The sequence below is a fragment of the Bos taurus genome, chromosome 14, assembly GCF_002263795.3.
Source record: "Bos taurus isolate L1 Dominette 01449 registration number 42190680 breed Hereford chromosome 14, ARS-UCD2.0, whole genome shotgun sequence".
Taxonomy (NCBI): domain Eukaryota; kingdom Metazoa; phylum Chordata; class Mammalia; order Artiodactyla; family Bovidae; genus Bos; species Bos taurus.
Genome location: NC_037341.1, coordinates 60438654 through 60461407, shown reverse-complemented (window position 1 = coordinate 60461407; position 22754 = coordinate 60438654). Strand labels below are relative to the sequence as shown.

The window sequence follows — 22754 nt, the reverse complement described above, 5'->3', positions numbered from 1 at the left end:
AGGATCTTCCCGACCCAGGGACCAAACCTGGATCTCCTGCATTGCTGGCAGATTCTTTACCTCCTGAGCCACTATGAAAGTCCTCTTTAAGACAACTACATGAGTTAATTCATAGAAAGCACTTGGACAAGCATTTGGAATATAATAAATGCTTATCAATTTGAGCTATGATTATATCTTATTCTTAGGTCCAGATACTAAGCTGTATAGATGGTTCCTTCTAGATAACTTTTACATTAGCTTTGTTTTCCATTAGTAGTAGCAATGGAGCCTAAGTTCCTATTTCCTTTCCCAGAACTATTGCTGCTCTGCTGCTAAATTGCTTCAGTCGTGTCCAACTCTGTGTGACCCCATAGACGGCAGCCCACCAGGCTCCCCCATCCCTGAGATTCTCCAGGCAAGAACACTGGAGTGGGTTGTCATTTCCTTCTCCAATGCATGAAAGTGAAAAGTGAAAGTGAAGTTGCTCAGTCATGTCTGACTCCTAGCAACCCTGTGGACTGCAGCCTACCAGGCTCGTCCATCCATGGGATTTGCTAGGCTATAAACTCCTAATTGATTTTTTCATAGGCAGTCTCTCCTGACTTTGCTATTCAAGACATATTAAATTGTGCTGCTGTTATAAACAACCCTGAATTCTTAGTTGCATAATCAACAAAAATTATAGTCACTCAGGGGCTCAGTCCGATAGAGGCTCTGCCTTTCACAGTCCCAGCAGCAGAGGGAAAGGGAAGTTGGAGTTGAACACAACCAATCAAATGCTTCTGCCCAAAAGTGATAGGACTCATTTCCACTCGTTCCAAATAAGCAAGGATCAGCTCTTTAATCAGCAAGGCACTGCTTCCTATCCTGAGATCCAGGACTTAGGAACATTAAACACAGTTTCATTACTAATGATATAGTCAAGGAAGATGTTTTGACTAAAAAACAATCTGTTGATTAGCTAAATATTCCTCCCTAACTCTAGACATCAACTTTGTAGCATAGACAAATACACACACTCAAGTACACTTAGATAATATACTGATACATTATAGTGCATTGATAGAATGGATTTATATACAGTACCTGAATTATTGTTAAAAATACCAAATGTTCAAATTCTGGTCATCTCCAGGAATCAACGAATTAGCATGAGGAACTCAGTTTTTTTATACTCCTCAGAGAGAGATCTTTTCTTGATCATCTAACTTAATTAAGGTTTAATGACATTAGAACTGGTCATTGGACTCTTAATTCTAAACATTCTCATGCAGCCATCTTTGCATTTTACATGCTGATATATCTATGCGTACATTAATTAAAAGAGCCTATGTCATACCATTCTTGTATCCCTGCATTTGTGGGAATATATATGCAATAAACATTTGAATAAATGGTTACTATTCCACTAGCCTAAAATTGTAGATGGTCATTTGAGTAAATGAAATATTGTCTATTAAATTATAATGTAGGATCATAATCATTTTGAATTCCACATTTTAGGAAGGAAATAATATTTAATATAGAAAAAATACTTGATGAGGTGAAGAGCAGGGTTTTAGCAGAGTTTGTTATCCTCCTTTCCCCCTCCCCACAAGGTATATGCCAGAATCAAGAAATGGCACTCCAAAGCCAGATATCCACTCAGTGACTCACAATGGGTGCAGTCGAGTCTGAGTTGTAGTGATGGGTATTCAGTTAGCTCTTGGCACATGCCTCCAAGAATACAAGAAAGAGAATTAAGGCTTTCAAGGTTGCATAATGGTTGGGATTTTGGCTCATCTCTGTGGGGTTTTTTTCCTACTCTATCATTATTCCTGTTGTCTTCTAACTTTTACATCCTCCCAGCCTTCTCTAGCGGAGAAGGCAATGGCACCCACTCCAGTACTCTTGCCTGGAAAATCCATGGACGGAGGAGTCTGGTAGGCTGCAGTCCATGGGGTCGCTAAGAGTTGGACACGACTGAGCGACTTCACTTTCACCTTTCACTTTCATGAACTGGAGAAGGAAATGGCAACCCACTCCAGTGTTCTTGCCTGGAGAATCCCAGGGACGGGGGAGCCTGGTGGGCTGCCGTCTATGGGGTCACACAGAGTCGGACATGACTAACGTGACTTAGCAGCAGCAGCAGCAGCAGTCTTCTCTAGCACCACTTACTAGCCTAAGATGTTATAAATAGTCCCATTCCAGTGTCTTTTCTGCCCCTGCACTGCAGTTCTCATACTCCATTCTGGGAGCTGGTAGGCCCTCTCTACTTCATTCATAACAATTCTGAGTCACTCCAGTCTCTAATTCCTTGGGCAGGTTCTCTCCTGATCACCTTCCCACCTCTCAATATGATGAAATATTTTTTCATGACTGTGTATTTTATTTACAATGTTACTCTTATGTTTGTACTCTCACAAACTCAAGAGTTTATCTTTGTCCTGTGTTTGCTTGTTATCTTAACAGCCGAACTACTTAGTTGTACTCATTTAAACCTGTTAATGAATAGTTTTTATCTATAAACATTTTGTTTAATCAGTAACTCCTATAATCCCTTAAATATGCTAATTAAGTCTTTGGAGACTATAAGTATTTCATCGCCTTTCATTCAGTTCAGTTCAGTCGCTCAGTCGTGTCCGACTCTTTGCGACCCCATGAATTGCAGCACACCAGGTCTCCCTGTCCATCACCAACTCCCAGAGTTCACTCAGACTCACGTCCATCGAGTCAGTGACACCATCCAGCCATCTCACCCTCTGTCGTCCCCTTCTCCTCCTGCCCCCAATCCCTCCCAGCATCAGAGTCTTTTCCAATGAGTCAACTCTTCGCATCAGGTGGCCAAAGTACTGAAGTTTCAGCTTTAGCATCATTCCTTCCAAAGAAATCCTTTCTCCTAATTATAGGTGATACGAGATTTGCCCTTTAAAAAATCTTTCAGGATACAACTTTAAACAACTACAGTTAATTGCTTGTACTGACAATTTTTCATATTTCAAGACTACTACATATATAAACTTTTTCATTATTTTCCAATGCCAAAAATCAGAAACATGCATAAAACCATATTCAGAATGTGAAAACACTGTTTCTTTCTGGAATTGAGCATCCTATATCAGTGCCCAGTATTAGTGTGTAGTAATCTCATGGAATTAGCTTGAAAGCCATGCTGTGCCTTTAGCCTATGGAATGAACTATGCAAATTGAGTTGTTTTAGTCCTGCTTTGCTTTTTTCATTTGTCTGATTGTTTTAATTTTTTTTTCTGGTTACCGATAACTTTTATGTTCATTTTGGAAAAAACAAAATAGAAAAAAAAGAACATTTTTAAAAAGCATAATACCAACCAGAGAAAATTAAAACCATTTTACACTGTTCACAGTACATCCTTTAGATTTCTTTCTGTATACACTTGTACTTCTTTTCCTGAGAACATAAACATCTGAAACATATTTTATTTTTCTTTACATTCCCTTTATTCCTTTAGTGCAGGTAGCTAGTGAGTCATCTGTGAATCTAGGTTTCCTGAACTACCCAGTTTAGCAAGATATGTTTATTTCTATTTATATGAATTTCTTTTCTTTTCTGTTTGTGACTCTGTGTCACTCTGGGATTTGAATTTGCTTGTGTGCCCTAGTGGTAGAGTGAATCCATATTTGGTATGTGTGCCAGCCAAACCTAAACTGCAGATATCTGCTTTCTCACCCTTTCTCCCATATCAAGAACATATTTTATGTTAATAAATATTTATTTACAACAGCATTTTCAAAGGTATATTCTATTTTATTGATGAACATGACTTATTTAAACGTCCTCTACCATTGGACATTTCTGGGGGTTTTGCCTTTGTGTATGTATGTGTTTTACTATTACAATCAATTCTGCAGTAAATAGTATTCTTGCTAAATCTATGATCATTGCTGTTTTCCCTTAGGGTAAATCCTGAAAGTAAAAGTGACAGGTTAAAGGATAGGCATGTTTTTTAAACGCTTTTGATACATTTTGTCATGGTGCCTTTCAGAGATACATCACTGATACTCCCACCAGCAACATTGGTAATTTACCTTGTTACCAGACCCTTACAGATGTTCTCTTTTAAAGTAATAATATAATGATAGGGTCTGTGTTTTCTTAACCACTAAGTATTCCAAATGATCACCCATGTTTACAGATTCTTTACTATGAAATATTTTATAAGTAAAGAGTCACAAGACTTTTAATATGTTGGTTGATAGCTTGTTTGCTTGCAGTATTGTTTGCATATAGTTTAAGGTGATGGCCAAGTGAGGAAAGTAGAAGAAAGCAATAGCGATACCCTAGACTCAGTCACCCTCCCTTCAAAACCTGGCACTGAAGAGCAACTACGCAAACTCATCCTGATGATCTCTGTTTTAAGGGGATGAGAAGTAGATCCATCTTACAAAACTATTAATAACCCTTCTTGTAGATAATGCATTATCAAAGGTGTTAGATTGAAGAGAAGTACATTTCTTTAAAACCAAATAATCAGTAAAACATTTATCTATAAACTTGTTTATCTTTTCAGTTAGTATTTTATATCCTGATTGGTTTTGGCTAAGTTCTTTATGCCCTAATATCCAACCATGAGAATTAAAATGCAAAAGTCACAAGGTATAATATTTTGAGAGTGTATCTTTAACTTCCTTGGTAGGTAGTAGTAGGTGGTTCTTTTAGAAAAGTATGCTTGGGATAAAAGTTCCTACAAACGAGAGTACTAGTTATTGTGACTATGGAACATATATTATTTTGAAAGCCTTAGTGTTGACTGAACTTTGACTTTTCTAGACTATGCCATGCCTTTTCTGATGATGGCATACCTTAAAATCATGTTGTATTTCTATGTTCATTTGCCCAGAATCCATGAAACAAGATATACTCTGGGAGCAAAGTGTTTCATCATTAAAGGGGACCTTATAGATATTGCAGTTCAACATGTTTAATTGATGTTTAATGGATGATGATGGTGGTAGCGGTGGTGGAGATAATAAGAAGGAGGAAGAGAATAATTTTTGGAGCTCTTATGTGTCTCCTACTCTGCTTAGTGCTTAAGTTTTCTCATTTATTAAATGAGGAAGTTAAGTTCCAGAAAGGGAAACAACTCTCCTAAGATTAGTCAGTAAAACCAAAATTCAAATCCAGATTTCCTGACTCTCAGTGTAGTCCACCCTGCATATAGCCACCTAACGCTGGCTATATGAAAACCATTTTAGACATCTGACTCTCCGAAGTCTTAAAATTTATAATCATAAAGATTATTTTTTGATGCTTTTAAGTATTTACATATATATGTTGAAGGGCTTTAGCCTTATTTTATGTATTGTCTATATTCCCTAATTGCTGTCATTTCTATTTATTTAATTTTTATTTTAATCTTATTATGTCTATTCTTTAAAATAAGAAGCTACAGTGAAATATTCTCTTATAAATGAGGACCCTGAGGATCAAGTAGAAGCAATAAACTTTCTGAAGGAAGTCAGTTAAGTAGCAATAAAGCTGGAATTGTAGCGCCCATCTGTTACCTCCAAACTCTTTCTACTTTATTCTATAGTTGCTTATTGAAAAATAGCAAAATCAAACAAACTTGAAAATGATTAGTTTGTGTCACCATAGAAGGGTATACACTGTCTCCTCTCTTGCTATCTCTTGGTCTGTTTGTGCCTCATTTCTTCTTAAAATTAATATGAATGATAAAATAGTACACTCTACTGTCTTTTTAAGAAATTCACACTGAGTCTTTTCCCTCTTAAATACTTGGAGAAAATGAACATAGGTTAATACCTAAACTAACGTGTTAGGTATTCCCTGGCAGTCCAGTGGTTAGGACTCCATGCCAGGGGTGCCCAGGTTTGATTCCTAGTCCTTACTTTTCAGTAAATATTACTCTAGATAGAGGAAAAAAACTGTTTAAAAATTATTGCCTTCTGACCATATTGTAAGCTGCTAAGTCGCTTCAGTCGTGTCTGATTCTGTGCGACCCCATAGAGAGCAGCCCACCAGGCTCCGCCATCCCTGGGATTCTTCAGGCAAGAACACTGGAGTGGGTTGCCATTTCCTTCTCCAATGCATGAAAGTGAAAAGTGAAAGTGAAGTTGCTCAGTCGTGTCCAACTCTTAGCGACCCCATGGACTGCAGCCCACTAGGCTCCTCCATCCATGGGATTTTCCAGGCAAGAGCACTGGAGTGGGGTACTTCTCCATTGCCTTCTCTGGACCATATTGTATAGAAAACTGCAAATGACTTTTCTTTCTTTCAAATGAATACAAGAGGAAAATCTTTCCTTCATTTTTGGAATATAGACATATCAATAAATATGAAAATGTAAAGTGAAATAAATTATTTTTAAATCAAAACTAATGAAAACATCAATTGTTGTTAGAAAATTTAACAAGGTTTAGAAAAATCTTATTAATAAAATGAGAAAATTAAACAGCTACTCAGCAGTAGATGCTGTCATTTTTGCCATTTTTTTGTAAAATTTCCCCAGTCAAATTTCTCTTTGATGGCTGTAGTAAAGCAAATTAGAGAAGAATGGTTTGGAAACTTCTTTTTTTTGTTGTTTTTTGTTATATGACTGCCTTAAAGCATATTGCACTTGTAAGACAGTGTATTCTCTTAAATGAGCCCACTTATTTTTCACAGATCTTTTTTTCTCCCCACTGTGGCCATGCATACCAGTGTCTTCTTTGAAAGCAGAAATGAAAACATATCTGATTTTGGATACTTATGTTAAGGTTGGCTCTGAATAGTAAAATCCATTCAAGACCATGGTGTTTGAAAAATTTTAAATCCTAAAAACATGTCCCATTAATGTTATAATTGAATTATACTCCAGCTATTTCATCTAAAATACCTTTTTCTGTCTTTTCCTTTTTGCTCTTGCCATCACTTTTAATGATCCATGGGCCTACAGTGTCTTTACATCCAAAATGCAAAGCAGACAAATGGGCATCTCAGGGAAGAACATGACCAAGAGCACCAGCATCAGCGGAGACATGTGCTCGCTGGAGAAGAATGATGGCAGCCAGTCGGACACCGCAGTGGGTGCCTTGGGCACCAGCAGCAAGAAGCGACGCTCTAGCATTGGGGCCAAAATGGTAGCTATCGTTGGTCTTTCCCGGAAGAGCCGCAGTGCTTCTCAGCTCAGCCAAACGGGTAGGCATTTTTATGTTACTGTTGACTTCCTAATTGAGTTGTAATTAAAACACATAATCTTTTCTCTTACTCATTCGGCCTCAGTAATGTGTGGATGATGACAAGTACCAGAAGGAAAGGGGCGTTTTAAGCTAGTGGACCTTTCTGAAAATATAACCATGACTTTGTTTTTCAGTGATGAGCGAACCTGCTTGGAAGTGAACCTTGGTTACTGTTCTTGACATGCGCTTCACGTCTTTTCTCCTCAAGGAGGAGCTCAGCTGTGGTCCCCCTGATTTGTTTCTGGTCTTTTGCAAAGGTGCTCTGATCTGTGAGATATTTGCTTTTCTTTAGGTTCCTCAAGTTGGAACCCACCAAGTTAATTTCCACTCCCAGCAAGTTACCACGATGAAGATGACACCACATATTTTGTGTGAATAATATACTTCTTTTATTGCTGACAACCTAACTTCTTTTTCAGTTTGTAAGCAGCATTTACCAGTTGTATCAATTTCCTCACTGCAGTTTTTACTTTCCCAGTTAACATTTCAAGCAGCAATATTCTCCAGCTGCAGGGGTGGAGGAATTTTCTGCTGATGGGGAAGATATTCAAAGCTTTGCTATTCGAAAATTCAGTCTCTAAATCACATCTGCAAAAATAAATTAGATACCACCCTCCTAACTCAGAAAAACCACTGTTAGCAATTAAGAATTTATTTGTGAGTCAAAGCAATGTCTTTTTTCAAATGGGTGTTGATAATTAAACATTCAGTCCCTGGTATCTGGGAAATAATAGCATATCTTCTACTTAACACACAAACAAAAGCATGTAATATGGTGTTTCTTTTACAGCAAATAAATTATAGGCAAATGAATTAAATCTCATTTATGTCTGAATACTATGGTTCTGGTACAGAGAAGTCAGGACATAAATCTGCAACACAGAAGAATTTAAGGCTACGTTAGTTCCTGGACCCGCCTAATCTTGTTTTTACAAACTATACCAGTGACTCTGGATTTTGAGCCTTATATAATAATATTATATTGAAATAAGATTTTGATGGCTTCCCTATATCCTGATTGTAACTTACTATATTTACTGTGATTATGTTAGAATTATTATTTAATGTTTAATTTTTAATTTATGTTTAATGTTAATTTAGAGTTTAATTTTTTACTTAGTGTTTTAAAATGTTATTTTGTGTTTTAATATAGAATTAGGGATTTAATGTATGGACAGAGAGATCATATCTAAATGACTTTTTTAATTGCTAATATTTATACATACATAATTAACTGTGTTGTGCTAAAATGATAGATGTTGGCCTTTTGAAGTTGAGAGGTTTCTTTCTCTAGCAGTTAGAACTTTATTGCATTTTTCTATTTAAAACTTACATTTGTAAACCTAAAACTGCTCTAAAAATAAAGTCTATTAATTGTTTTAAATGAAGAACCTAAAATAGACTCTAATAAGACTACAAGCTAGAGAATATGTGGTGTTAAACTAAATAATTAATTCTGTTCATTGAGGGTTTTGGATAAATATTGAACACTTATTGTGTGCCAGGCAAATTGAGAACACAGATGATTCAGAAATCATTTATAACCTGAATTGCTTATACTCTAGTAGAAGATATATACTTAAACAGATTACTTCAAAATCCTGTGTCAGGGACTTCCCTGTGGCCCAGTGGTTAAGACTGTCTTCCCATACTGAATGTGCAGTGTTGATCCCTGGCCAAGGAACTAAGATCCCACATACCTTGAGGCCAGTCAGTCACACAATTTAGTGATGGGTTTGATGTGGGGAGGTGAAGGAGAGAAGATTCTAAGGTGATTCTCATGTTTCTGGCTTGCATCCACGGATGGATGGTTATAGTGCTATTAACGGATATTGGAAGCATAAAAGAAGGAGTAGGTTGGGATAAGAAGGGTGAGTCCTTCAATTTAGGACACTTTGAATCTGAGATATCTATGTAATATCCAAGTAGAAATGTCTAGAACATATTTAAATACATACTTCTAAAGCTCATGTCAGAACCAGAGATATAAATGTGAGAATCATAAAGTTTAGAGGTTGCTTGAAACCATGAACATGGGTGAGATTGCCCAAAAAGAACACGACAGATAAAAGAGCAGTAGATGAAGAAAATACTTTGTGCAAGATTAACTTTTTAGAACTGGACAGAGAAAGAGGAGCCGGTGAAGACCAAGGAGATATTACCATGAAGAAAGAACAAATACTAGAAGAGAGCTGTGTCACAGAAACTAAGAATGTAGATTTGAAGAGAAAATGGTCAGTATTTCTCAATGATCAATTTCATTCTTTGTAGTTTGGGCATTAATATCCCATATATCTTTCCTTGACAGTGTTTTATTTAATGATAGAGCTCTGTTGACCATACACTGATTTGGTTTTTATCTTCAGAAACACTGTGATACTGGCAGATTTTAAAAATGTAGTTTTTCCTTGTTATATCCTATAGCCCCTTTTTACATATATAGCATAGCAGAAAATAACGTGTTTCTTTTTGTTATGGTCTTCATTGGTATTCAGTGACATTGTAATGGTTAAAATTTTTATCATCTTAAAATGTGTAATTATTCCTATCTGCGCACTGTATAGCTTTGACCTGTATTGACAATAGAATTCAGAGTATCTCTCACTTTAAAGCCCAAGTTTAACTGTAGAATAGCCAACAGAGATAGTTTGGTAATTATTGAACTCCAAACTTTCATTGGGTTTCTAAATTCTGTATTTATGTGTATATGTTTCAAGTAAGATTTTTATGTTGTCTTTTCTTTAAAAATACAGTAATAAGCTCTAACAGTGTTTAAAACTGAAATCTTCAAATTTATTACCTAAACTTTGATCATATGATAGCATTATCTAAAACAATGAATGGATTTGTGATGCTGGATCTTACATTAGATCCTTTGTTTTGATTTTCCTGGCCTCTTCGTGGAAATCTGCATGTACTTAAGTTGTAGAGTTATCACTTAATGAATGATATATCATACATAATGCCTTCAGCTTCTTAAAATGATATTTATCATCATAAAATTAAATATCATTTTACCAGTATGAATTTTCAAGATGAGATAAAGACTGCTTGCTTGACTTCTGAAGAGTAGAAAGCTCAGCAAAATAGTATCTTTCTAAAGAATGTTGAAATTATTCTGAATTATATCAGTAATCATACATAAATAATAATTGGTGAAGGGGAAACCATTTCTAGAGATATGTTGGTTCATACACATAGTAGCTAACTCATATCTCTCTTTTATCCCCGTGCTATTTTGTATCCTTTGACTGCTAAATGGAAACTCACCATTTTTAAAGCTTAAATATATCTTGCTAAACATCACAACCTTGTAGAAAGTGCATGGAGTGAATAAGGAGACTTGGTTGCTATTGCTTACCCTGGGTTATATAAGATATCAAATATGGCCTCTTAAAAAAACCTACCCAACATATCTGAGTCATAGAATGTTCATCTGACATATGGAATTAACACCTGCTGTCCTAACAGCGTTTTTATAAGATCATACTTTAAATGTATAAGAAAGTGCTTTCAGCACTTAAAAATCACTTTGCAGATGTAAGCTATCAGTAGCAAATTCAGCCTCATATGGGGAATCAGGAATTCTATTTTAGACATGTTGATTTTGAGATGCCCATTAAACATCTAAGTACAGTTATATGTTTAATTAGATATGCAACTGTAGTCTAGTAGGTCAAGCTAAACATGTAATTTGGGAGTAATCAGCAGGTAATATTTAAAGCTGTGGCACTAGATAATATTGCTTAGTGTAATTTGAATCAAGAAGAAAACTATAATAAAAACAGAGCCATGTTATATACCAACATTTAGAAGTCAGGAAGAGAGTCCATTAAAGGAAACTAAAGAGAGAGCAGCCATTAAAGAAAATGAAAAAGAAGAATATGGTATCTTAGAAACCAAAGGAAGGAACTATCTTAAGGAAGATGATCACCTCTGTCAAGTGCTTCTGGTAATTCAGATAAGGTGAAGACAGGGAGTTGACCATTGGATTTCACATGATGGAGGAATTTGGCAAACCTTGACAAACCTTGCAATGGAGGACAAAGCCTGATTTAAGCAGGTTAACAAAAATGAGAGAGGAGGTAGAGACTGTGAGAATAACTTCCAGAATAAAAGTTATAACACATGGACTTCCCTGACCTGCCAGTGGGTTCAGGAGGATTCCACATGCCGCCAGGCACCTGAGCCTGTGTGCAGCAACTGCTGAGCCCTTGCTCCCCAGCAAGAGAAACCACCTCAGTGGGAAGCCCACACACCTCGACAGAGTAGACCCTGTTCTCAGCAATGAGAGGATGCCTGCACACAGCAGCAGAGACCTGGTGCAGCCAAAAATAAAATGAGTGAATAGAATCAATTAAAAATAAACAAATGCGACTGATCCTTTAAAGCAATTTTTAACACCTAATACTTATGGAGCACTTTCACGTGTTAGGCAGTTTTGGGGGGCACTTTACATGTAAGTCACACAACAATGTTATGAAGAAAGAATTAATTACTATTACCCTCATTTTACAGATGAGGAAACTAATGTAGGCAAAAAGAGTAAGTTCCCCAAGTTTACTCAACTGGTGAGGGTCAAAGTTGGGATTGAAATGCAGGCAGTATATTCATTCTTCATTCTTAATTATTCTGTTATAGTCTAGACTAGCACCGTTAAATAGAACTGTTAGCTTTTTGGCAAGTTCTGCATCTGCTTTATCCAATACAACATGTGGCTCTTGATCACTTTCTATGTGGCTTCTGTGACTAACTAATACATTTTAAATTTGTATAATTTTAATTTAAGTAGGCACATATGACTGATGACTACTGTGTTGGTGCAAATAAAAACAATTTCTAGAATTTTGGTTTAAAAAAGAAAATAAAAAAATAGGACTATAGCTTGGAAGAAATAGAGTCAAAGAAGAGTTTTTGCCTTTTTAATAACAGAGGGGATACTTCTGGGGAATACTGAGTAGGTGAGAGGGTTTCAGATCCAGAGCTGAAGCAAAGATCAGCTGTTATCACCTGTGGCCACTCAGGGATCTCGACTCTTTTCACCTTGTAGTAATTTCTAAGCTCATGTAGTACTTTTTATTTCCTCTAATTGTAACATTTAGTAATTGTAATCATTTGTATATTTGTTTATCTCTTGGCTAGACTGTTTTTTTTTTCCTTATTTTGTACCTCCTTCTCAGTGTCTGCTCATATCAAATAAACTGATCTCCAATGAAAGGCCCATATACTTCTTTGGAGTTCATGATGAAGTTCTCTGAAAATGGTGGAACTAATTTTTGTCTTTTAGCCTAAAAGACAGAAAAAGAAATTAAGCACTACCATACTTAATATATGGCTTTACCCTAGTTTTCTCAGTTGGTCTGAGTGTAAGTCAGGTGTCATATGCCTTTTTGGAGGTGTTAGTTCCGTTATCCCTGAGAAAGTGGGCGAGAGGCTTACAGAGATTGCAAGAGGCTTGCAAAGAAACTGAATTGAGTATAATACCAATGCTGCGACTACACGAAAAAGGTAGACCTGAAAATTCTAACCTTATGTCAAGCTTTTCATTAGGTGCGGATGAAGCAAATGCAGTGACACTCTAAGATCTGACAAGTCCCTAAAAATTGTAAGTTCTCAGGAAAATTAATAAAATACAGATTTATAGCCACTATTATTAATGATGAACTTTACATTTATACTTTATATGATCTACGGTGTTTCTTTATGAAGTTTCTTTTTCAACTATGACATTATTAAAACTAAGTATGAGAAACCTGAATTCGGAACCAGACCCTCGAATTGCTCTGTTTATTAGCTAACATAATGCCAGCTGCTTTAAAATATAAACTGTGAAAATTTAATACAAAAGAAGTTTATTCATTGAGCAGATACCAGTCCAAATATCAGTTATTCCCAGTGGGCAGTGGCCTGCCCTGTGGTCGTTCAGAGTTGGAGGCTCTTTTCGTCTCGTGGCTCTACCCTCTTGTAGGGCCTTGGAGCCCTGTGTATTCAGCCAGCACGTGGGAAAGTGTTTATGAGCAAGAACTGGAAATAGTGAGCTCACTTCTGCTTGTATTTCATTGGCTGCAACTCAGTCACAAGATATTGGAAAATGGGAGGTTAGGAAATGTAGTCCAGGGAGTGCTCAGGAAAGAGAAGAAACAGTTTTGTAAGCAAACCAGTATTTTTAAAAACTAAAATGAATATTACTTCAAACATTTTTCTTGACAGGATAAAGTATTAATTTGCCATTTGAATAATGACTTACAAATATTTATTGCATTGTAGTATTTTAAAATATTTGTATATTATTTTACGTATTCAAAAAGTAAATATATTTGCTTTTAATTTTTTTACTGAAATGGATGTAATATTTTAAAGATTTTAAACAACTTGTCTAGTGTGTAATTCCAAAAGGCTTAAAACTTCTGTTCTCAGTTCAGTTCAGTCGCTCAGTCATGTCCAACTCCTTGTGACCCCATGAACCACAGCACACCAGGCCTCCCTGTCCATCACCAACTCCCAGAGTCCACCCAAACCCATATCCATCGAGTCGGTGATGCCATCCAACCATCTCATCCTCTGTCATTCCCTTCTCCTCCTGCCCTCAATCTTTCCCAGCATCAGGGTCTTTTCCAGTGAGTCAGCTCTTCACATCAGGTGGCCAAAGTATTGCAGTTTCAGCTTCAATATCAGTCCTTCCAATGGACACCCACAACTGATCTCCTTTAGGATGGACTGGTTGGATCTCCTTGCAGTCCAAGGGACTCTCAAGAGTCTTCTCCAACACTACAGTTCAAAAGCATTAATTCTTCAGTGCTCAGTCTTCTTTATAGTCCAACTCTCACATCCATACATGACCACTGGAAAAACCATAGACTTGACTAAACGGATCTTTGTTGGCAAAGTAATGTCTCTGCTTTTTAATATGCTGTCTAGGTTGGTCATAACTTTCCTTCCAAGGAGTAAGTGTCTTTTAATTTCATGGCTGCACTCACCATCTGCAGTGATTTTGGAGCCCAGAAAAATTAAGTCAGCCACTGTATCCACTGTTTCTCCATCTATTTGCCATGAAGTGATGGGACCAGATTCCATGATCTTTGTTTTCTGAATGTTGAGCTTTAAGCCAACTTTTTCACTCTCCTCTTTCACTTTCATCAAGAGGCTCTTTAGTTCTTCTTTACTTTCTGCCATAAGGGTGGTGTCATCTGCATATTTGAGGTTATTGATATCTCTCCTGGCAATCTTGATTCCAGCTTGTTCCTCCAGCCCAGCGTTTCTCATGATGTACTCTGTTCTAGTATATAATAATTCTAAGTGAATGTTTGCTAAATTCACAAGTGTATTAAGAGATAACTTTGTAATAATGAAGAATAATGTAGATGTTAAATAGTAGTACTGTCTCCTTATGCCATTAGAAATCCCAAACTAACACTAAAGGATACATAACATGTTAAGCTAACAAAAAATGTGACTTTAACACTAAATTTAGGCATATTTCTCACCACTGAAATTATAATAATGCTTTAGCACTTATAATTCTACGAGCCATTATTAATTAAAAGTCATGTCACTATTTGTCATTTGCTAATAAGCTTAAGTGGTTCAAATGTTACAGATGAGGCAAACAAAGTATTTCTTATAAGTGAAAGCTGTTATTAGCATAAGTTATGTTAAAGTACTTCTGTAGCAAACTAGGATCAACAAGTGGCTGCGGAAGAGCAATTTTATTGTTACTGAAATTAATTTAACATATCTTAAATTTAAACTGAATTTCATATCTTTTTAAAATTTGTTTTTAATTGAAGCATATTTGCTTTACAACATTGTGTTGGTTTCTGCCATACAACATCGTGAATCAGCCACAAGTATATATATGTCCCCTCCCTCTTGAGCCTCCCTCCCACCCCACACCCATCCCATCCTTCTAGGTTGTCAGAGAGCACAGGGTTGAGCTCTCTGTTAGACAGCAGCTTCCCACTAGCTATCTGTTTGACATATGGTAATGTTTATGTTTAAACGCTACTCTCCCAATACGGCCCACCATCTCCCCTCACTGTGTCCACAACCTGTTCTCTATGTCTGTGTCTCTATCCCTGCCCTGCAGATAGGTTCAGCAGTACCATTTGTTCTACAAAATTTAACTTTCAATTTTTTTGCCTGAGCAATCGCTCAGTCATATCTTACTCTTTGAGACTCCATGGACTGTAGCCTACAAGGCTTCTCTGTCGGTGGGGCTTCTCCAGGCAAGAATTCTGGAGTGGGTTGCTTTGCCTTCCGCCAGGGGATCTTCCAAACCCAGGTATCAAACCCAGGTCTCCAACATTGCAGGTGGGTTCTTTACCATCTGAGCCACCAGGGAAGCCCAAGAAAACTGGGAGTGGGTAGCCTGTTCCTTCTCCAGGAGATCTTCCTGACCCAGGAATCGAACCAGGGTCTCCCGCATTGCAGGAGGATTCTTTACCAGCTGAGCTACCAGGGAAGCCCAATGGTGGTAAAATATACATAACATAGAATTTACCATTGACCACTTAACCATTTTTAAATGGCATTAAATTCAGTGACATTAATACCTTCATACTGCTTTGCTACCATTATCACCATCTATCTCCAGAACTCTTTTAATCTTGTAAAACTGAAATAATTCCCTATTTGCTTTTTCCCCCAGCTTCTGACAATCACCATTCTATTTTCTGTCTCTGTGAATTTGATGACTTTAGGTACATAATATAAGTGGAATGGTATAGTGATTGTCCTTTTGTGACTGGCTTATTTCACTTTGCATAATGTCCTTCAAGTTCGCCAATGTTGTAGCATATGTCAGAATTTCCTTCCTTTTTAAGGCTGGATAATATTCCATTGTATTTTTTTTTTTTTTTTTCACAGAAAACTAGTCAATCTAATCACACTGGGACCACAGCCTTGTCTAACTCAATGAAACTAAGCCATGCCTGTGGGGCAACCCAAGATGGGCGGGTCACGGTGCAGAGATCTGATAGAATGTGGTCCACTGGAGAAGGGAATGGCAAACCACTTCAGTATTCTTGCCTTGAGAACCCCATGAACAGTATGAAAAGGCAAAATGATAGGATACTGAAAGAGAAACTCCCCAGGTCAGTAGGTGCCCAATATGCTACTGGAGATCAGTGGAGAAATAACTCCAGAAAGAATGAAGGGATGGAGCCAAAGCAAACACAATACGCAGCTGTGGATGTGACTGGTGATAGAAGCAAGGTCCGATGCTATAAACAGCAATATTGCATAGGAACCTGGAATGTCAGGTCCATGAATCAAGGCAAATTGGAAGTGGTCAAACAGGAGATGGCAAGAGTGAATGTCGACATTCTAGGAATCAGTGAACTGAAATGGACTGGAACGGGTGAATTTAACTCAGATGACTGCTATATCTACTACCGTGGGCAGGAATCCCTCAGAAGAAATGGAGTAGTCATCATGGTCAACAAAAGAGTCCGAAATGCAGTACTTGGATGCAATCTGAAAAACGACAGAATGATCTCTGTTCGTTTCCAAGGCAAACCATTCAGTATCACAGTAATCCAAGTCTATGCCCCAACCAGTAACACTGAAGAAGCTGAAGTTGAATGGTTCTATGAAGACCCACAAGACCTTTTAGAACTAACACCCAAAAAAGATGTCCTTTTCATTATAGGGGACTGGAATGCAAAAGTAGGAAGTCAAGAAACACCTGGAGTAACAGGCAAATTTGGCCTTGGAATATGGAATGAAGCAGGGCAAAGACTAATAGAGTTTTGCCAAGAAAATGCAGTGGTCATAACAAACACCCTCTTCCAACAACACAAGAGAAGACTCTATACATGGACATCACCAGATGGTCAACACCAAAATCAGATTGATTGTATTCTTTGCAGCCAAAAATGGAGAAGCTCTATACAGTCAGCAAAAACAAGACCAGGAGCTGACTGTGGCTCAGACCATGAAATCCTTATAGCCAAATTCAGACTTAAATTGAAGAAAGTAGGGAAAACCACTAGACCATTCAGGTATGACCTAAATCAAATCCCTTATGATTATACAGTGGAAGTGAGAAATAGATTTAAGGGCCTAGATCTGATGGATAGAGTGCCTGATAAACTATGGAATGAGGTTCGTGACATTGTACAGGAGACAGGGATCAAGACCATCCCCATGGAAAAGAAATGCAAAACAGCAAAATGGCTGTCTGGGGAGGCCTTACAAATAGCTGTGAAAAGAAGAGAAGCAAAAAGCAAAGGAGAAAAGGAAAGATATAAACATCTGAATGCAGAGTTCCAAAGAATAGCAAGAAGAGATAAGAAAGCCTTCTTCAGCAATCAATGCAAAGAAATAGAGGAAAACAACAGAATGGGAAAGACTAGAGATCTCTTCAAGAAAATCAAAGACATCAAAGGAACATTTCATGTAAAGATGGGCTCAATAAAGGACAGAAATGGTATGGACCTAACAGAAGCAGAAGATATTAAGAAGAGATGGCAAGAATACACAGAAGAACTGTACAAAAAAGACCTTCACGACTCAGATAATCACGATGGTGTGGTCACTGATCTAGAGCCAGACATCCTGGAATGTGAAGTCAAGTGGGCCTTAGAAAGCATCACGACGAACAAAGCTAGTGGAGGTGATGGAATTCCAGTTGAGCTATTGCAAATCCTGAAAGATGATGCTGTGAAAGTGCTGCACTCAATATGCCAGCAAATTTGGAAAACTCAGCAGTGGCCACAGGACTGGCAAAGGTCAGTTTTCATTCCAATCCCAAAGAAAGGCAATGCCAAAGAATGCTCAAATACTGCACAATTGCACTCATCTCACACGCTAGTAAAGTAATGCTCAAAATTCTCCAAGCCAGGCTTCAGCAATATGTGAACCGTGAACTTCCAGATGTTCAAGCTGGTTTTAGAAAAGGCAGAGGAACCAGAGATCAAATTGCCAACATCCGCTGGATCATGGAAAAAGCAAGAGAGTTCCAGAAAAGCATCTATTTCTGCTTTATTGACTATGCCAAAGCCTTTGACTGTGTGGATCACAATAAACTGTGGGAAATTCTTCAAGAGATGGGAAGACCAGACCACCTGATCTGCCTCTTGAAAAATTTGTATGCAGGTCAGGAAGCAACAGTTAGAACTGGACATGGAACAACAGACTGGTTCCAAATAGGAAAAGGAGTACGTCAAGGCTGTATATTGTCACCCTGTTTATTTAACATCATGAGAAACGCTGGACTGGAAGAAGCACAAGCTGGAATCAAGATTGCCAGGAGAAATATCAATAACCTTAGATATGCAGATGACACCACCCTTTTATGGCAGAAAGTGAAGAGGAACTCAAAAGCCTCTTGATGAAAGTGAAAGAGGAGAGTGAAAAAGTTGGCTTAAAGCTCAACATTCAGAAAACAAAGATCATGGCATCCGGTCCAAACCCATCACTTCATGGGAAATAGATGGGGAAACAGTGGAAATAGATGGGGAAACAGTGGAAACAGTGTCAGACTTTATTTTTCTGGGCTCCAAAATCACTGCAGATGGTGACTGCAGCCATGAAATTAAAAGGCGCTTACTCCTTGGAAGGAAAATTATGACCAACCTAGATAACATATTCAAAAGCAGAGACATTACTTTGCAAACAAAGATTCGTCTAGTCAAGGCTATGGTTTTTCTTGTGGTTATGTATGGATGTGAGAGTTGGACTGTGAAGAAGGCTGAGTGCCGAAGAATTGATGGTTTTGAACTGTGGTGTTGGAGAAGAGTCTTGAGAGTCCCTTGGACTGCAAAGAGATCCAACCAGTCCATTCTGAAGGAGATCAGCCCTGGGATTTCTTTGGAAGGAATGATGCTAAAGCTGAAACTCCAGTACTTTGGCCACCTAATGTGAAGAGTTGACTCATTGGAAAAGACTCTGATGCTGGGAGGGATTGGGGCAAGAGGAGAAGGGGACAACAGAGGATGAGATGGCTGGATGGCATCACTGACTCGATGGACGTGAGTCTGGGTGAACTCCGGGAGTTGGTGATGGACAGGGAGGCCTGGCGTGCTGCGATTCATGGGGTTGCAGAGAGTCGGACACGACTGAGCGACTGATCTGATCTGATCTGATGCTAAATCTATTTTTAATTTTTTAAGGAGCCATCATATTGTTTTCCATAGCAACTACACCTTTTATATCACCACCATTGATACACAAGGGTTCCATTTTCTCTACATCCTTATTAACACTTGTTATTTTTTGATAATAGCCATTGTAATGGGTGTGAAGTAGTCTCTACTGTAGTTTAGATTTCTATTTCCCTAATGATTAGTGATATTGAGCATCTTTTCATGAGCTTATTGGCTACTTGTATATCTTCTTTGTAGAAATGTCCATTTGCGTCCTTTGCCCATTTTTTTTTAAATCAAAGAATAATTGACATATAACATTATATTAGTTTCAAGTGCACAACATGAAATTCAGTCTTTTTATATGTTGTGAGATTATCACTACAGTACGTCTAGTTAACATCTATCACCTTATATAGTTACAGAATTTTTTTCCTGGAGTGAGAATTTTTAAGAGTTAATCTCTTCCAAAACTATGTTAAATAATAGTGGTGAGAGTGGGCACCCTTTTCTTGTTCCTGATTTTAGAGGAAATGCTTTCAGTTTTTCACCATTAACAATGTTTTCTATGGGTTTGTTCTATATGGCTTTTATTATATTCGTGTATAGTCCTTCTATGCCTACTTTCTGAAGAGTTTTTATCATAAATGGGTGTTGAATTTTGTCAAAAGTTTTCTCTGTATCTCTTGAGATGATCATATGGTTTTTATCTTTCAGTTTGTTAATATGGTGTATCACATCGATTGATTGCATATGTTGAAGAATCCTTGCATCCCTGGGATAAAGCCCATTTGATCATGATATATGATCCTTTTAATTTGTTGTTGGATTCTGTTTGCTAGAATTTTGTTGAGGATTTTTGCATCCGTGTTCATCAGTGATAGTGACATTGGTGTGTAATTTTCTTATTTTGTGGTATCCTTGTCCGCTTTTGACGTCAGGGTAATGGTGGCCTCATAGAATGGATTTGGGAGTTTTCCTTCCTTTGCAAGTTACTGAAAGGGTTTGAGCAGGATATATGTTAACTCTTCTCTAAACTTTTGGTAGAATTTGCTTGTGAAGCCATCTGGCCCTGGAATTTTGTTTGTTGGAAGATTTTTGATTACCGTTTCAATTTCCATGTTTGTGATTGGTCTGTTCATGTTTTCTGTTTCTTCCTGGTTCCATTTTGGAAGGTTATACTTTTGTAAGAATTTGTCCATTTCTTCCAGATTGTCCATTTTATTGCCATATAGTTGCTCATAGGAGTCCTTATGATCCTTTGTATTTCTGTGTTGTCTGTTGTAACTTCTTCCTCATTTCTTATTTTATTGATTTGAATCTTCTCCCTTTTTTCTTGATGAGTCTAGTTAACAGTTTGTCAATTTTGTTTATCTTCTCAAAGAATCAGCTTTTAGTTTTATTGATCTTTGCTATTGTCTCCTTCATTCCTTTCTCATTTATTTCTGCTCTGATCACTCATTATTAGAGAAATGCAGATCAAAGCTACAATGATGTATCATTTCATACCAGTCAGAATGGCCATCATCAAAAAGTTCACAAACAATAAATGCTGGAGAGGGTCTGCAGAAAAGGGAACCCTCTTGCACTGTTGGTGGGAATGCAAATTGATACAATTCACTATGGAGAACAGTATGGAAATTCCTTAAAAAGCTAGGAATAAAACTACCATATGGCCCACAATCCCACTACTGAGCCTATACCCTGAGGAAACCATAACTGAAAAAGACACATGTACCCTAATGTTCATTGCAGCTAGGACATGGAAGCAACCTAGATGTCCATTGACAGATGAATGGATAAAGAAGGTATGGTACATATCCACAGTGGGATAATTCTCCCCTATAAAAAGGAATGCATTTGAGTCAGTTCTAATGAGGTGGTCTAACCTAGAACCTATTATACAAAGTGAAGTAAGTCAGAAAGAGAAAGACAAATATCATATATTAATGCATATATATGGAATCTAGAAAGATGGTGTTGATGAACCTATCTATAGGGCAGAGATAGAGATGCAGACAGAGAGAACAGGCTTTTGGATACAGTCTGGTGTTGAACCTATCTATAGGGCAGCAATAGAGATGCAGACAGAGAGAACAGACTTTTGGTTACAGTCCAAAAGAGAGGTGGGATGATTTAAGAGAGTAGCATAGAAACCTATACATTAACATATATAGCCAGGCAGGGGGAATTTGCTGTATGACACAGGGAACCCAATCTCTAATTGGACTATTTTGTTTTAATGGCAGAAAAATATAAGCCTGTTTTTAGATTCTTAAGTCACTTGTGTATTAATAACATTTTGTATATAACTTATTTAAATTTCTCTGAATCCCATTGGATTGTAAATCCTTGATGGTAGGTACCCATCTCATTCATTTTTATATCTATGGTACCTAAGATAACAGTTGATATCTAGTAACTACTCAGTACATGTTTGAATGAATGAATGAATGAATGAATGATTTAGTACATCTTTGTTATAGATATTAATAAAATAACTTAAAACTATGTTGCTCCAGATGTTAAACTATTGCAGTGAAGTTTTTAAAGCTACAAATAATCATTAAATATATGTGAAATATTTCTTATTTCTCATCTCACATTCTAGTGTTTTGTTATTATTTATGGAAAGAATAGCAGAATTTGTGAAAGATATTAGGGAACTATCCATTTACATCTATAAATGAAAATTATCTTGCATTATCCCTTTCCAAGCATAAATATTATACTCTTAATCAAATTATTAAAAATTTGCTAATGAATTCTATGGTATTTTAATAATTTCCTTAAACCACAGACATTACTGTACATTTATTATGCTACTTACTGTTCCCATTAAGTAAACATTTTTATCACTCTTTGCAAGGAAGGTCATCTTAGTGGGCACTGTGAAAGATAAAACTTCACAAAGTGGAGTCCCTATTCTCTCATAGCTTTTTTATTTGTTCTTAAAATCTGTTGAAAAAAAATGAGTTGTAAGCCTGAATAAATATAAAACAAGTTGGAACATGATAAAGACAAGCAAGAGGTACAAAGAATATTCTATAACGGCATGTAGCAGAATGGAGAAAAAGATTTTAAAGTTTTAGATACTGGATCCCATCTCTGCTACTTGGGCATGTCACTTACCCTCTTTAAACCTCTACTTCCTCAGCTGTATAGATAGTGGAATCTATCTTCCTACCTCATGAAGTTGTTATAAGCACTTATGAAAGCACTTAAAATGTTGTCCAACAAGTTCTCAATAAGTGGAGGCTGCAACTGTTAATATTATTAACATTAGTTTAGCTGTTATTATTAATATTATCATGTAATCATTAGTGGAAAATTACTTTCAACATTGATGCTAAATAACAGTTGATCTAAGCCTTGAGTTTTTAATGTTGTTTAAACTCATGAAGATGCTGAAATAAACAGGTACATTTCAGACATGGTCAATATTAGACCCAGAGCTATGAAAATGCAGTTTTTGTATGAGCAGAGCAAATA

At 37.0% G+C, this 22754-nt stretch overlaps 1 protein-coding gene across 40 annotated transcripts in view; it reads left to right on the top strand.

Annotated features, from left to right (window-relative positions):
- RIMS2 (regulating synaptic membrane exocytosis 2) overlaps positions 1–22754 on the top strand; it is a 608892-nt gene that overhangs the window by 506625 nt on the left and 79513 nt on the right. For 22 of the 40 annotated variants that reach the window (XM_059874470.1, XM_059874468.1, XM_059874482.1 and 19 more), the window contains one exon: positions 6894–7135. The exons of the other annotated variants lie outside the window; for them this stretch is intronic. In XM_059874470.1, coding sequence (XP_059730453.1) covers positions 6894–7135 — 242 coding nt within the window. The remainder of the gene's footprint in view (positions 1–6893; positions 7136–22754) is intronic. 40 annotated transcript variants of the gene reach the window in all.